Source organism: Podarcis pityusensis (assembly GCF_964106645.2).
Source record: "Podarcis pityusensis genome assembly, chromosome: 8".
NCBI classification, from domain to species: domain Eukaryota; kingdom Metazoa; phylum Chordata; class Lepidosauria; order Squamata; family Lacertidae; genus Podarcis; species Podarcis pityusensis.
Window position 1 is genome coordinate 27032528 of NC_138033.1, and position 14241 is coordinate 27046768.

The 14241-nt window shown below is 48.8% G+C and overlaps 1 protein-coding gene across 3 annotated transcripts in view; it reads left to right on the forward strand.

The window, feature by feature from the left end:
• RUNX3 (RUNX family transcription factor 3) overlaps positions 1 to 14241 on the forward strand; it is a 151594-nt gene that overhangs the window by 80960 nt on the left and 56393 nt on the right. For all 3 annotated transcript variants that reach the window (XM_081016816.1, XM_081016815.1, XM_081016814.1), the window contains one exon: positions 3496 to 3740. In XM_081016816.1, coding sequence (XP_080872942.1) covers positions 3496 to 3740 — 245 coding nt within the window. The remainder of the gene's footprint in view (positions 1 to 3495; positions 3741 to 14241) is intronic.

Sequence of the window (14241 nt, forward strand, 5' to 3'; positions counted from 1 at the left end):
AATCCCAAATGGGGAGGGGCGCTAGTGCTCTCAGGTTCTGCCCGATTGCTTCTCAGAGGCGGAGGACCAAACTGAGAACCAGATGCCAGACTAGATGGGCCTTTGGTCTGATCCAGCAGGGCTCTTCTTATGTTCTCGTGTAAAGAAAAGCGAGCTTTCGCTCTTAAATTGTTGCTTGTTGGCGGTACCCTGATTCAATAACACCGGTCACCGCTCAAATGACACTGCTTAACTTTTTCATTCTCATCCGTAAAACGAAGAGGACGCCTAAACGGATGCTATGCATATGGTTCCCGCCCCCTGTTACTCTTGATACCCTCCCTTCTATTGCCTTCTCCTCTGTCAAGAAATAAAATTCACTGTATATCCCTCGGGGCATGTTACTGTTCTACCGTAGCGCAAAGGGCCGCGTAATTGTGTTTCATTAGCGCTATCGTCGCTCCTGCTGCTGCGGTTTTCCCAGCTGAGTGGTGGAGAGCACGCTTCGTAAGCAGAACGCCCCGGGGTCAAGCCAGGCATCTCCAAATACAGCCTGCAGACATGGCACATAGACCCACGTCTGAAATCCTGGACAGAGATGCTGCCAGTCCCGAATAGGCACGACTGAGCTGCCCGAGGCCAATGTAAAGCAGCTTCCGAATGGAGAGGCTTTGCAGGCAGTTTGCGGGAAACGGTCTCTGCAAGTCCAGTGCCAAAGCGCATCCTTTTTGCTTGCGAAAGGTCTCCAGTTCAGTTTTGAACCAGAGCTTCTGCCAGTCAGAAGAGGCGCTACAGAGGTGGATGGCAGCTGCCTATGGAAAAGGTTTGCAGGCTCTCTATGGGCTGCGGTTCAGTGGTTAGAGCACGCCTTTGTTCGAGAAAGATCCCAAGTTGAGTCCCCAAGCATTTCTAGGCGACGGGGGCAATTGCTAGGGAGCCGGATCAGAAATGGACCGCGTGGCACCAGAAAGGGACCAGTGGCCAGGCTTGTGGCTGTTCTTCTCTTTCTTCGCTTCTTCACTATCCTAAAGTGGAGTGAAAGCCACAGGCTTGCAGGGCTCTAAAGACAAAACCGTGGAGGAGCCGAAATCTGTCAACGACAGCTATTGGCTAGGACAGTCGCAAAGAGAACCTCCATGGTTAAAATAGCACGAGAGGGAGGGAGGGAGGGAGAGGCTGTAGCCCTTGTGGGCTTCTTGGCTGGCCCGTGTGAGAGACTGAACATAGGACTACGACATGGATCTAACAAGATTTTTCTTATGAACACACACACACACACACACACACACACGTGTTAGAAAGGCTGAAGTGGCTATAAATTGGGCTTTGTGGATTGCCACTGAAAAACCCTCTACACTGATGTTCTCTCCTGCCTTGTGGTATATTTATAATTTTCCATTTCTTAACACCCGAGGCCAGCATTTCCCATCCCCAGACCGCTGCCGGCGGATATCACACGCTCGGGGGTGGGTGAAAGCAGCCTCCGAAAGCGCCCCTCCCTCCATCGGATTTGGCAGTATGCGGTTGCCTTGTAGTTATTATTATTATTATTATTTCCTTAAAGGTGGGTGAGAAATGCAACTAGGCTCTCAACTCCTCCCCCCCGCCCCGTTTGCAAAGATGTTTATTTTAGATTAAGAGTCAGCTCTGTGGGTTTCCAATCCCTCCCACCCCTCGCCCCCGGTCAAGGACTCACCGGCTTCTTGTGGGTGGAAGGCAGGGGCACTTGCTTGCAGAAAGCAATGCGGTGAGGTTGCGGGTCTGAAGCCTTGGAGAGGAAAACAGAAGAATAAACCACGTTAAAGCCATAATGGTCACACGATGCAATCTCGGGCGCACTTACTCGGGTGTAAACCCAATTTAACTCAGTGGGCTAACATCTTAGTTAAATAAACAGGTTGATGGCTGTGCATTAAATCGAATTAGTTGGATTTAATTTGTATTTGGAAGATCAGTGCAGAATAAGAGCCTGACAGGTTCTAGACTGAGGTCGCCGCGATACTATATGCATTTATTTGCATATTAAACACGGTGTAATTCTCTGAGGTGAAGGCACACAATTCGATCTTTATTGACAAATCCCATGCAGTCCGTCCGGGATTCTTCCCAAGTTAGTGTGTATAAGATTTCAGCTTTATTTGGAACGGACACTCTCAGCAACCAGACGTCTCGGACAGGGTTTTGAGCAACTCTGGAGGTTTTGTTTTGTTTCATAGGGTGGGCTGACCCATTCATCGCCTACTAAAATTAGTTACCAACCCTTTGAATTACATCGCCTTAAATTCTTTTGGTTATCCTTTTTATTCGGTCTGAAAATCAGATCACCTTTGAGGCTGCAAATAATATAAAAGAAATCACATTTGTTCCGACCGTCAGAATAAAGTTTGGGGAGAAAAATCCAAACAAACCGAGACCGAGTCCCCACGTGTTCTCTTCTTTTGAAAAGAGAGCAGGCGGGGCTGCTATGCGAGTGGCGTGGCTTCGCCAGGCCCGCCTCCTTCCTGCCGCGCCCTCTTCCTCTGTCATTTTCTCAGGCTTGGCCATCCCCCGGTTTTCCGATTGGCTGTCCCCGCTGCCATTCCACCACGCTTCGTCCCTCCCCCTCCCGCGCCAGCCTCTGAGTAAATAAAGTAAAAAACCCCGCAGTAACCGCTGACAGTTTTTGACTGGTTTCAGAAGCGCAAAGAGGAGTTTGGAAAGAGCAGGCAGTGGGTGGAGATGATCTAGGGTTACACGCGACTGCCAGGCGCAGCAGGAAATGGATGCAGAATAACGATCCTTGAAAAGGGAAACAACCTGTTGAGGTTCTTTCGCCAGCGCGCAATTGACAGTGCAGGCGCGAAGCGGGGCGCAAGGGAGCGCGGGCCCTTCCGCTGCCTTTGGGCGCTCGGCAAAGTCTCGCTGCGGCGCTCGATGCGAAGTTTATTTTGTCTGATCCCAGTTTGTTTTGACTGGAGGGAAGAGGCCGCAAACAGGGAGCTGGACGCCGAGTCGCGCGCTCCAGTCGCGGCGCAGGAGGAGCCAGCTTGTTTTTGCGCGGAGAGAGACTCCCTGGCTGCTCCTCTGGCCGCCCACGGGTAGCTTTGCCGTCCGTCCGCCGGGGCGCACCGAGATCCGGGCTGCGCTTTAGGACTTGCGCGGGAGGGGAGGGCGGCGGCGGCGGAGGCAGAGGCAGCATCCGGATCGGATTTCTCGACCCTGGGGGAAGCTTCCGAGAGGGCGCCTTCGCTCGCCGCCTGCCAGGCGAGACCAGGAGGAAGGAGCCCCTTGGCGAAAGTTGCGCCTCGTCCCCTGAGCGGCGTCCGTCGGCACTGGGGGCGCCCAGCGTGGGCTCGCGGTGGCCGAGCGGCTGGGGCCGTAACCCCGCCGGGGAGCGGGCAGCCGCCGTGCGCTCTTGGGCACCTGGCCGCGTGCGCCCCGCTCCGCAGCCGCGCGCGCCTCCCTCGCCTCTCGGCTGCTGCGGCCTCCTCGCCCCGGCCCCCCTAACGCCCGCTGTTGTGATGCGTATTCCCGTAGACCCCAGCACCAGCAGGCGCTTCACACCTCCCTCCACGGCCTTCCCCTGCGGCAAGATGGGCGAGAACAGCGGCGCCATCAACGCGCCGGCCCCGGGAAGTCGCAGCCGGCCGGAGGCGCGCTCCGTGGTGGATGTCCTGGCCGATCACCCCGGCGAGCTCGTGAGGACCGACAGCCCCAACTTCTTGTGCTCCGTCCTGCCTTCGCACTGGAGGTGCAACAAGACGCTCCCCGTGGCCTTCAAGGTAAGCCGAGGGAAAGCGAGGGCGCTGGGGAGGGGAGAAGGGGGGGTAGAGAAAGGGAAGATAGACGTGGAGATGGAGAGGGGCGGGTGGGAGAGAGGCGCGCAGATGTTTCCTGCCCAGCCAGCTTCCCAAGCGCCCAGGAGAACTAGTGGTTTAACGGAAAAAAGGGCAACGGGAGAGGAGGGGAGGGTGGAGGGTGGGGGAGCAGAAACTTTCCCCCTTGGCGAAGTCACCCTCGTGTTGCCCCCTTAGTGTGCAAGGCGCTGTACAGACGCGTCTCCCAAACCAGAGAGTGCCCCGACCAGCCAGTTCTGGGAGCCCGAGTGCTCTTTAGTCATGAAACCGCAACCCTCGCCAGAGCCCGCAGTTTTAAGCGTCGGTTCTGCTTCTTGGGAGCTAAGCCCCATTGAACGCAGCCAGACTAACTTCTGTGGAGCGAGGCATAGGATCGCATTGCTATAAATGCCTCCGAATACCTCTGCAGTCGGCTTGGCTGGGAGTCCAGGCTCATGGGTCTCATAGACTCTCCACCGTCCGGTTGCAATTCTATTGCTCGCTTACCTGACAGTTAACCCCATTGAATTCAATGGCATTTACTTCGGAGCAGGGGTGGATAGGATTGCACTGTGAAGGCCTCAGCCTAAGGCTGCAAAACCGAAACACACTTGACTAGGGAGCCTGTTCTATGGAACACAGGGGAACTTGTTTCCGAGTAAACGTGGTCCGGTGTAAACGACCACAGTTACTTGTGTTGGGCAAGAGAATCCGGGTGATTTAGGGGTCAAGCAAAAGGCGGTGAAGCTTTTTACTGAGACAGACCAATGGTCCATCTAGTTCAGCACTGTCTGCACGGACTGGCAGCGGTTCTCCGCTGTCTCAGACACTGACCTGTCCCAGCTCTACGTGAAGTTTCCAGGGACTGAACATGGGACGCTCTTCCACTGAGCTGGGCCCTTCCCCATGTGTCAAATGCCAAATCTTATTTATATCCAAAGGCCTTCCCCACAATCTTCACCTACTTCTCCATACTCACGCACAGTCCGCTTTAAAGCACTTCCAATAAGTGTCAATTGAATGTATTTAATTCCTTTTCTCTTGCCTCCTGCCTACGCTCCAGGCGGCTTCCAATATTAGAAAATACAATGCAAATTGGGTATGGAGATATAGATCACTGTGTTAGTTGTTGTTTAAAAAAGAAACTTTTTAAAACCCAGGTCAGTAATAGTAAAGATTATAGTCCCGAAACCATTGGCTTTTAAAATCGGAGCTGAGTGCCATTGTGCTTTGCGCATATGAGACTCCCCCTCCCAGTTCCAAATAATGTATCCCCATCCTTTCAACCGCAGCCTACTAGAAATCGGGAAAGCAACGTCCTTAAAGGCAGGCTCCTCGCACGCAGTGGATTTGACCCCGGCGTCACTTCTGGATTTGGGATGTAAAGGAGGATGGCTCTCCCTCGGGGGTTTTTGAATATGATAGGGAACGGAGGACGAAATAGCCCCTTTAAAGAATTAAATAAAATCAACCGAAAATCCTTTTTCTAGCCGGACTGGATGTCCGATTCGAATTAAAGAGTAGGGTGTGGGCTAAGCCTTATCCCCAAACCTGAGTGATAATACCTGCTTCGCTCTAAATATGATCGGCCGTAACCTTGGGCGCATTTTCTTAACCAAGAGAAATGTTGCTGTGGTCGCGACGGCTTGCAAACCCCAAGGCACCGTAGTTAAGTAGAAGTAGTAGTGGTGGTAGTAACCGCCACAGCCACCGGCTCTCTAGGGAAGAAACCCTGCTATCCTATTCACACACCCCAAGAGCTCTCTTTCCCCCTACTAATTAGTATATTCTGCAAAAACCAGTGATCCCTCCAGATCGTCGGAGGGGCTTCTACTGAAGTCCGCCGGATCCCATTGCTTGCTTAATGGAACTTCCTCCCGAGGAAATGTTGGGCTGCGCTGCTTCAGTCAGAAATGTTGCTTTGCTCTCTAGAGACTATTCGAAGGCTGCTGCCCTTCCCCAATTCACCTCAGTTCTCGTTTTTGCTATTTAAAAATGGCAGGGGTTGCTGTTCTGCAATCCTCAGGCCAGAGCAGCCCCATTTTACTCCAGGCAACTTTTTGAAGAAGGCGAGATGCCCGAGGGGAGTCGGCATTTGGTTTGTCTTAAGGTTCTGGTCCTCGTGGGCGCCGGCATCTGTATTGCTTAAAATACCAGGCTCTGTAGTTTGGCAGAGTTGAAGCCCTGATTACTGTATTTAGATAGATTGCCATTAGATAAGTTAGAAGAGTTATTATGTGCATGCGCGCGCACAACGCAATATGTAGCCTGGCATCACGTCCCAAGCACACCCGAGGTATTTGGAACTAAATTTAATCGAAATCAGTGGCACAGCTTCTGAGCAAATTGCAGGTTAATAATGACTTTAGGTATCTCCTTAACATACTTTTGACTCCTTTGCCTTCAGGGTGTATGGAGTGTTTAAAACGGGTGGGCACTCTCCTCCTTCACGGTGCCTGTCTGCATAGTTATAAAAAATCAGGGTTCAAATCCCTCTGCCCCTTCCTCCTTATGTCTGCTTTTCGGGGTTGTGTTCTCCTGGGGCAAAGACCCGCTCAGCTGCAAAGTCCCCGCGTACTTGGAAGGCGCCATCGTGAATCATCGTTGAAACGGATCCGATGTGGTTTGAAGGCAGCTTGTCTCCTAAGCCCTCTTTTACTAGGGAGCAAGTCATGTTGGGTTCTTGCTCGTCAGCAAACTTGTCGGTGCCCCCCGGTGTATAAGCCCCCTTGGAGCCTGCTCCGGGCTTAGCAGGTTTCTGGACAGGAGCCCTGAAAACCACAGGGGCCTCTTCGTCCCCTTGGAAGACTCACTGCTTCCAACTTGGTGGGTCCCAGGATCACACACCCCGCTGCCTAAACCTCTTTCTGTGTCCCAGCTTTTCATTCCACCCAGTAATGAAGCTGGCCTACATTGTGCGCCTCCCCCCCTTCCTGGGACTTTGAGTGATGCGCTTATTTTTAATTTTTAAAAAGCAACATTTCCTCAGCGTTGTTTTGCCCCCAGGCTCCCAGCCTCTTCTCTGATTGTTCCCTTCAGTTAGTAGCGACGATCAGGAAACTTTGAAGTTTAAAAGGAGTTTAGGCTAATTAACTAACTGGGGTTTAAAAAACAAAGGAGGAGGAAGATGTAATCTTCAAGGAAAAAGCAGAGCAACCCAACGGTATCTGATCAATCCTGTTTCCCTTTCCCCTTCCTCTTATCTTTCTTAATAAGCGTTTGCTCCGCTGCTGATCTCGCCACAGCTATTTTAATTCTTTCTTAATTTTAATCCCTTGCCTCTCAAAGGGTTACAAAAATCACCACTCTTTTTTGATCTGCCATTGAGCTTGTACGTTTTGTTCTAGGGGCGTTTATTTCCCAGTAAGCCTGGGCTGGATCTCAACTCGATTGCCAAGGCCTCGATTGCCTGAGGTCTAGATCCTTTTCTGTTTTCTTTTCTTTTTGTTTTCAGGTGTATGCCCAGCTAGATGTATGGGATTATTATTATTATTATTATTATTATTATTATTATTATTATTATTCTACAAGATCCTTTTACACGGTCGTTTATAAAAGTGTAGCAAAACTAACCTCAATACTTCCAAGTAACTGAATTCCTGGTGGGTTGTCAGATGACTTGTGGTTATTATTTACATCAGTGCAGATGGTGTGCAGAGTAACATGGTCCAGCTGTAGCGCGGAAGTTCTAGGTAGTTGTCCTAGCTGATGGCCACAGAGAGACCTTTCCCCTTCCTCACTGTGTCACCTACATCTAAAGCGGTAACCATCGCCAGCAAATTGCATGGTTTAACCACGTACTGCGGGAACAGACAATGCGGTGGCTTCCAGATGTTGATGGACTACAGCTCCCATCAGCTGAAGCCAACATAGCCAATGGTCGGGAGCGATGGGATTTGTAGTCCAACAGCACCTCAGCTACTCCAGACATTAGCTGCATACTCACTATACAAGTAAAGTGCCCCGAAAAGGAGTCTGAGAACTGTAGTTTACCACTCACAGAGCTACATTTCCTAGCACTCTTAACAAACTACAGTTGCTAGGATTCCTCTCTCTGTTTGTGTGTGTGCGTGTGCTACAAATGTAAGGGATGCATGCAGCCAAGCGCGCGCTCTCTCTCTTGCTCCCCCCAAGATTTTGCACAGCCTCCAAATCCAGCCGCAAGCGAAGCTCTTCTAGGCTCCAGCCCCATTTCCCGGGAATAAGCCCCATTGCACCCACTGGGAGTTCCTTCTGCGCAGTCATGCCCATGCCCAGAGTGGTAGAGATTTCAGCACCTGCCGAAGGTTGGGATCCTGAACCTATGGCGAGTTGGTCCTTAACCGGACCTTGCTCAGGCTGGGTCTCAGGCGCGTGCCAGATTACCTGCAGCGACGCTGACACTCCCAAGTCGGCATGCACCGCGGATGCTTGCCCAAGGACCATAACTCCGTGGCCTTTAACTTTCGAGTAAGCACGTGTCGTTCGGGGCTTGCGGATGCACTACCCGCCCCCGTGGAAAACAATGCTTAACTTCGTCAGTGCGCTGTCCCCTTATTAGTATTATCCGGAGGCACTGAGAACCTGAAAAGTGTTCCTGTATGGCTACATTTTGACGACGTATTTGGGGGCAAGGGTGACAACGAGGAGGAGAAGAGACTGGGAATTGCAGGGAAGTGTGAAAGGCAGAAAGAAGCAAAGCAGAGAAATAGATTTTGTTTAAAAGAAGAGCGCGCACGCAAATGCGAGGCGCGTTAGTAAGATATCTGTCATCGCTTAAGGAAATTAACAAACCACAACAATTTAACGTCTCCTCCGATTGTGGATTTGTAATCAGACAAAGAAAGGAAAACCCGGTCGAAATGAAAGTACAGTAGATCTCTGCACATGTTTCAGCACTAAACTGTAGGATGGAAATCGGAATGCTGGAGGAGTTAAGAAGAGAACTTTTAAAGCTCTGGGCGCCTGGGGGTTGGGAGAGCGCCCCATTGAATTCAGTGGGTTCCCTTTCCCCAAATTATTCATCGTAGCAAAGGAGGCAGCGTTCCTCTGCACAGGCTTATAACATGGGGGATCACAGCGAAAGTTCATTTCTGTGGACCTAAGACTGAGCTGCAACTTTGCAGATTCTCGGTTAGCCTGACCTTACCCAAGATTTTAACCCATTCGCACCGAGCGGACATGAATTTCCCAGGGAAACTACGTCGAATTGGGGCAACCTCCGCGTGTTTTTTTTTAAAGAAACATCGACAAAGAAATAAAACTAAAAGCAAACCCTCGAACCCTGCTCTGTCCGCGCGCAGTGGCCGTGGAAAGGCGAGAGATTTGCTTGGCATCCTTTGCGGGCTAAATTATTAGTCCCATGTAATGGAGGGTGGTTATACAGGCCGTCGTGTGAATTCACGGTGCAAGTAAATTACTTGAAATACTGCATATTGCAGTAAAAAGAAACGTGAGATGTCTGTGCTCCAGGATTCTCCTGTGAGGCTGTCAACAGTTCCCATTTTTTCAGTTTTGGGAAAACGGATCTCCACGTGGATGAGGAATGCACTGGAGGAAAGGGCGTTGTCTGTCTTATTTGATCCCATTTTCAGAAGAAGGGGGGCGGGGCGGTGGAAAACCTCCGCTTGTTTGGAAGCATTTAATTTTATTTTCCAAGAGGGGCCTGTCATTCAACGTGTGAGACTTCGCTTCTGAGTAAATCCTCCTCTTCGAACCGGGCTGCAACCCTTTCCCCGGCTTTCATGGGAGTAAGGCCCGTTGACTCGAATGGCAGTTACTTTTGAGTAAACGGGCACAGGCTTGACCTCCACGGTTTTGTTTGCTCCGAGGATACTCCATCCGAAGGCTGGGTTCCACCCAGAGAGAAGAAACTGGTTTCTGGAGGGACACTCCCCCCCCCCGCCTCTCCTTGGGTGTACTCTTGTTAAAATGAATGGGGTTGTTTCCGATTCACACCGCTCCTCTTCCGAAACCAGAGGCAGGAGGCTCTCTCGAACAAAAAGGGCGACATCGATGATTAAATGCACACTTTGTGAAAAAGAAAAACACTTTGAGTGAAATTATCTCTATTGCAGCATCGCTTAATTAAAAGGGATATAATTATCATTTTCTCCCTGCCACCGACGCACGAAGGGAGGAGGACACACAGGAACCGTATTCTGAAATCTCGTCATCTGCGGGGGGGGGGGCGAGCAAAACAGGATGACTCGTTTCCAACTAGATGCTATTCAGAGTAGACCCATTGAAATTAATGGACCTAAGTTGGTCGTGCCCATTCAATTTCAACGGCTGTACTCTGAGCAGGTCCAATGTTGGCTCTCTAACCCACTGACACCTTTTAAAAAGCCTCCTACCCCCTTTATAAAATTTTCGTTTTCATTCCCCCCCTCGATTGGGGGGGGAGTTGTGGCTGTATTGCCCGTTTATCAAGTGCGTAGACTGGATTTTTGTTAGGAGGGGGGCGGGACTTTTGCTGGGGGGGGGCAGAACCGTCGTGATTGGTGAGTTAAGTATTTCTATTGTTTTACTTGATCTAGGGGGGCAGCTTTCCATCCCTGCTCCCCCCCCCCCCCCCGCTATTCGCGCCACGCTATTTATCCTTTTATCCTGAGGTTTGGATCCTTAGAAGCTCTGAAACGCCGACGAGGCATTGGATGACTCTTTTCAGGAAAGTAAAGGCCAAGATCCTATGCACACGTACTCGGGAGTAAGCCCCAGTGCACTCAAGGCGGGTTGCAGTACTTCTGAGTAAAGGTGCGCAGGATGCGGCCGCAGCCGAGCTTGCCACAATGTTCTGAAGTTTACCCAGTTCAAAAAATAAACACCACCCCTTTCCCCCTTAAGTAAGATAAAAGCAAATTACCGCGCCTGTTAAAACCAGATTCAGAGGGATAGTGCAGATGAACTGATGGCGCATATAACCCAGCCTACATTGAAGCCCTTCGAGATGCCCAGCTGATCTAGTTGGGATTTCAAAGCGCTTCGCTGCGGTCGGATTCGTCAACAACCAACACTGGCAAAAAAAGGAAAGCAGAGCGCTTCCTCAGGCGCCAGGTCGGAGACCTTTCATGTTGTTTATTGAATGGGTGGTTTTTAAATAATAATAATAATAATAAATAATAATAATAATAATACTGGATCTTGTTGCAGTCGCTACCCTACATCAGGATTGAGGCGTTCCTTCCCCGCAGATTAGCTAGTTTCTTTGCCAAACAGGTGTTAGTACAAAATAGCCTCTGGCAGGACTCTGCCCAATTACAACTGTAGCAAAACCCCAAAGCGCGCGTTGGGGAACCTAAGGTTCAAAATTTACGCTGGTGTTTTTCGTCTCTCACACACAGCTCCAGTGCTGTTTACGGAGCCGTCCCACCCTTCTTCCAGAGAACGATCCTGACGTTATAGAGAGGAGGAATGCACTAGTCTCCTCTGGTTTAACGTTTCTGAATAATAATAATAATAATAATAATAATAATAATAATAATACCCTTCTCATCTGTGATTAATCTCTGTAAAGTTATCCAGGGATTCAACTCTGCCTGAATGCATCGCCTTCAGGTCTAGAAGCTCTTCCCCCAATCGATTTTTGTTTCAGACTGTATGCTCGGTTGTAGAGGAAATGGACTCTGTACATGTTTAGGAATGCTTTCAAGACAGCTAAGAGGCTGGGTCCTGCCCAAATGAAAGCCCTGCTTCGGATGAGGCAGGAAGGTGCAATCCTATCCTCTGTGTTTGTTCGGAAGAAAGTCCTTTTGAGTTTAATGGAACTTACCCACCAACAAGTAAGGCAACAGAGGGTTGCAGCCTTAAAAGCTTAAAATGCCAATGTTTAAAAGAATAAAAGACATTTCGCTTCTTCCACTCCACAAGTCAAAAGTAGTGAACCCCTAAGTGCAAAATTATTCTCTTTAACAAAAAACACAAAACCCAGAACCTCTTGCAACACATAACCCAAACCCCCAGGGTAAAAAAAAACCACCACACACGCCCTTTTCTATTCCCTTAGAAACCCACCTAAGGATTTTATCCTAAAATAATTCCCTCTTTATATTTAAAAGCAGCGACACTGGTAGTTCTGTTGATCTGTTAAGAATAAATCTATAGGGACAGTAAAAGAAGAGTAGCATATGGTTATTGTATTTGTATTTGTTAAAAACAACAATTAAAATGGTTTTTTAAAAGTCTACATTTTGGGCAGAATCAGGGCCATAGTAAAAGGAGTCCTATGACCTGCCAGGTATGCTGTTTGCTCCCCCTCCTTCTCCCACACCACAGGCGTTGCTAGGAACATACTAGGCTCAGGGGGGCACAGGTTGATGCAATAATTTTGCCTCTGGGTAAATTGAGGTAGGGACGCGGGTGGCGCTGTGGGTTAAACCACAGAGCCTAGGACATGCCGATCAGAAGGTCGGCGGTTTGAATCCCCGTGACGGGGTGACCTCCCGTTGCTCGGTCCCTGCCCCTGCCAACTTAGCAGTTTGAAAGCACGTCAAAGTGGAAGTAGATAAATAGATACCGCTCCGGTGGGAAGGTAAATGGCGTTTCCGTGCGCTGCTCTGGTTCGCCAGAAGCGGCTTAGTCATGCTGGCCACATGACCCGGAAGCTGTACGCCGGCTCCCTCGGCCAATAAAGCGAGATGAACGCCGCAACCCCAGAGTCGGCCACGACTGGACCTAATGGTCAGGGGTCCCTTTACCTTTAAATTGAGGTCCTGAGTGACTGAGGTCTCAACAGCACTGTGATTTGCAGCCACCCTACAAGCAAAGGAGGTTGGTGGAGCAGGACACCCAGAACCCAGTGACAATGAGTTGGCAGCCCTGGGCCCCTCTCCCTGTCCTGCGTAACCTTTCATTTAAAAATATGTTTCTATTCCCTTTTACTGTTGGAGTTACAAGGGGAAACATGCAGGGAGTATTCTGCCCAGTCTGTGGCTCATTAAGAAAGAAACTTGCTCCCACCTTCCGATATTCTGGCCAGTGATGTGTGCCAGAGCACTGGGATAATTCAAAAGCACTAGGCAGACTCCCTGGTCCCAAAATTTCAGGCCATGGATCCTAGGCACAAGTCAAACTCTCTTCTTTCCCATTGATCTAAGTGTTGATTATTGTTACCTAACTGTGGTCAAAACGAAGCCCTATGTTTCCTATGTGGCTAAAATTAAGACAGGAAGCTCCTTGGGGCTTACATTTACGAAGCTTTGTGAAATGCTATTATATTAATGGTCTGATAAAAGATTAATAATAATTTATAACAATTGGCTTTGCCAGATCATCAGTGCTGTCTATCTCAGTGTTATCTGCACTGATTGGCAGAGGTGCTCCAGGTTTTCGGACAGGGGTCTCTCCCAAACTTTCCAGGAGGTGCTGGGGTTTGAACCAGGGACCTTCTGCATACGAAGCTACAGCCCCTGCTCCAAAGTTTAACAATTGCTGCTAAGTTGGTCTTTATTCAGTCCAAGACTTTTAGACTGCAATCCTGTGCATCCCTGTTTGGCAGTAAGCCCCATCAAGCACACTGGGACTTCATTCTGAGTTAAGCCTTTTATTTTATTAAATCTGTACATCACCTAGGATTACACTGTTTAAGCCCCATGGATTGCAAGGGTGGTGGTGAGGAGACGTTTTTACCTCTCCCATTGTAATTGACGGAGCTTAATTTTGGCTGGACCAGATCCTTCCTTAATTAACTTAGACATAGTTAAATTCATTTGACCTGTCCACAAATTACGAGTTCAGCTTACTATTTTGAGCCTATTTTGGCCCTTTTATGTTACTCTGCTAGGGAATGAAGAGAGACGTTGTCAAGAGTGGCCTTTGCTTCTAACAGGAAGTGATAGCGTTTGCATTTTAAACTGTAAGGACATGATCCAGAATGAAGTCAAATGCTTTTAAAGCACCATTGATTTCCACTGGAGAATTAAATACACTTTTCATTCTCTCCCACTGAAATCAATTGACTAGATCATCCCCCCCCCCAGGTTATCTTCTACTTCATCCCACATTTTAATAAACTAACAGTGAAGATTTGATAATATGCAAATTTGTTTCAATTTTGAACCACTCAGTAATAAACGCTGGAATTGGTCAACAGCCCAGGTGATAGCAAAATAGGTTATTGAACTTAAATGCACTGCCTTAATATTTATTGTTTATGTGGGTATACCTATACATGTTACAGCCTTGTTTTCCAAGTGTCTGAGAAATACTAAAATAATAGCACTTATTTCAGTTTCTAAAAGTTTATTCAGAAGTGAATCTGCTCTTTTGTAACACAATCGTATGCGTGTTTTACCCAGAAGTACAGCCCTCTGAGTTCAATTTGATTTACTTCCAAGTTGCCAAACTCCAGTCTTTTTCCAGTCTCTTTGACTTTTGTATTTGTTTTTTTATAAACCCATTTTATCCCATTTTTGCGTTAATCCAAGTTTTCTTTTTTTAAAAAAAAAACTGTGTGAAAATTTTTATTTTA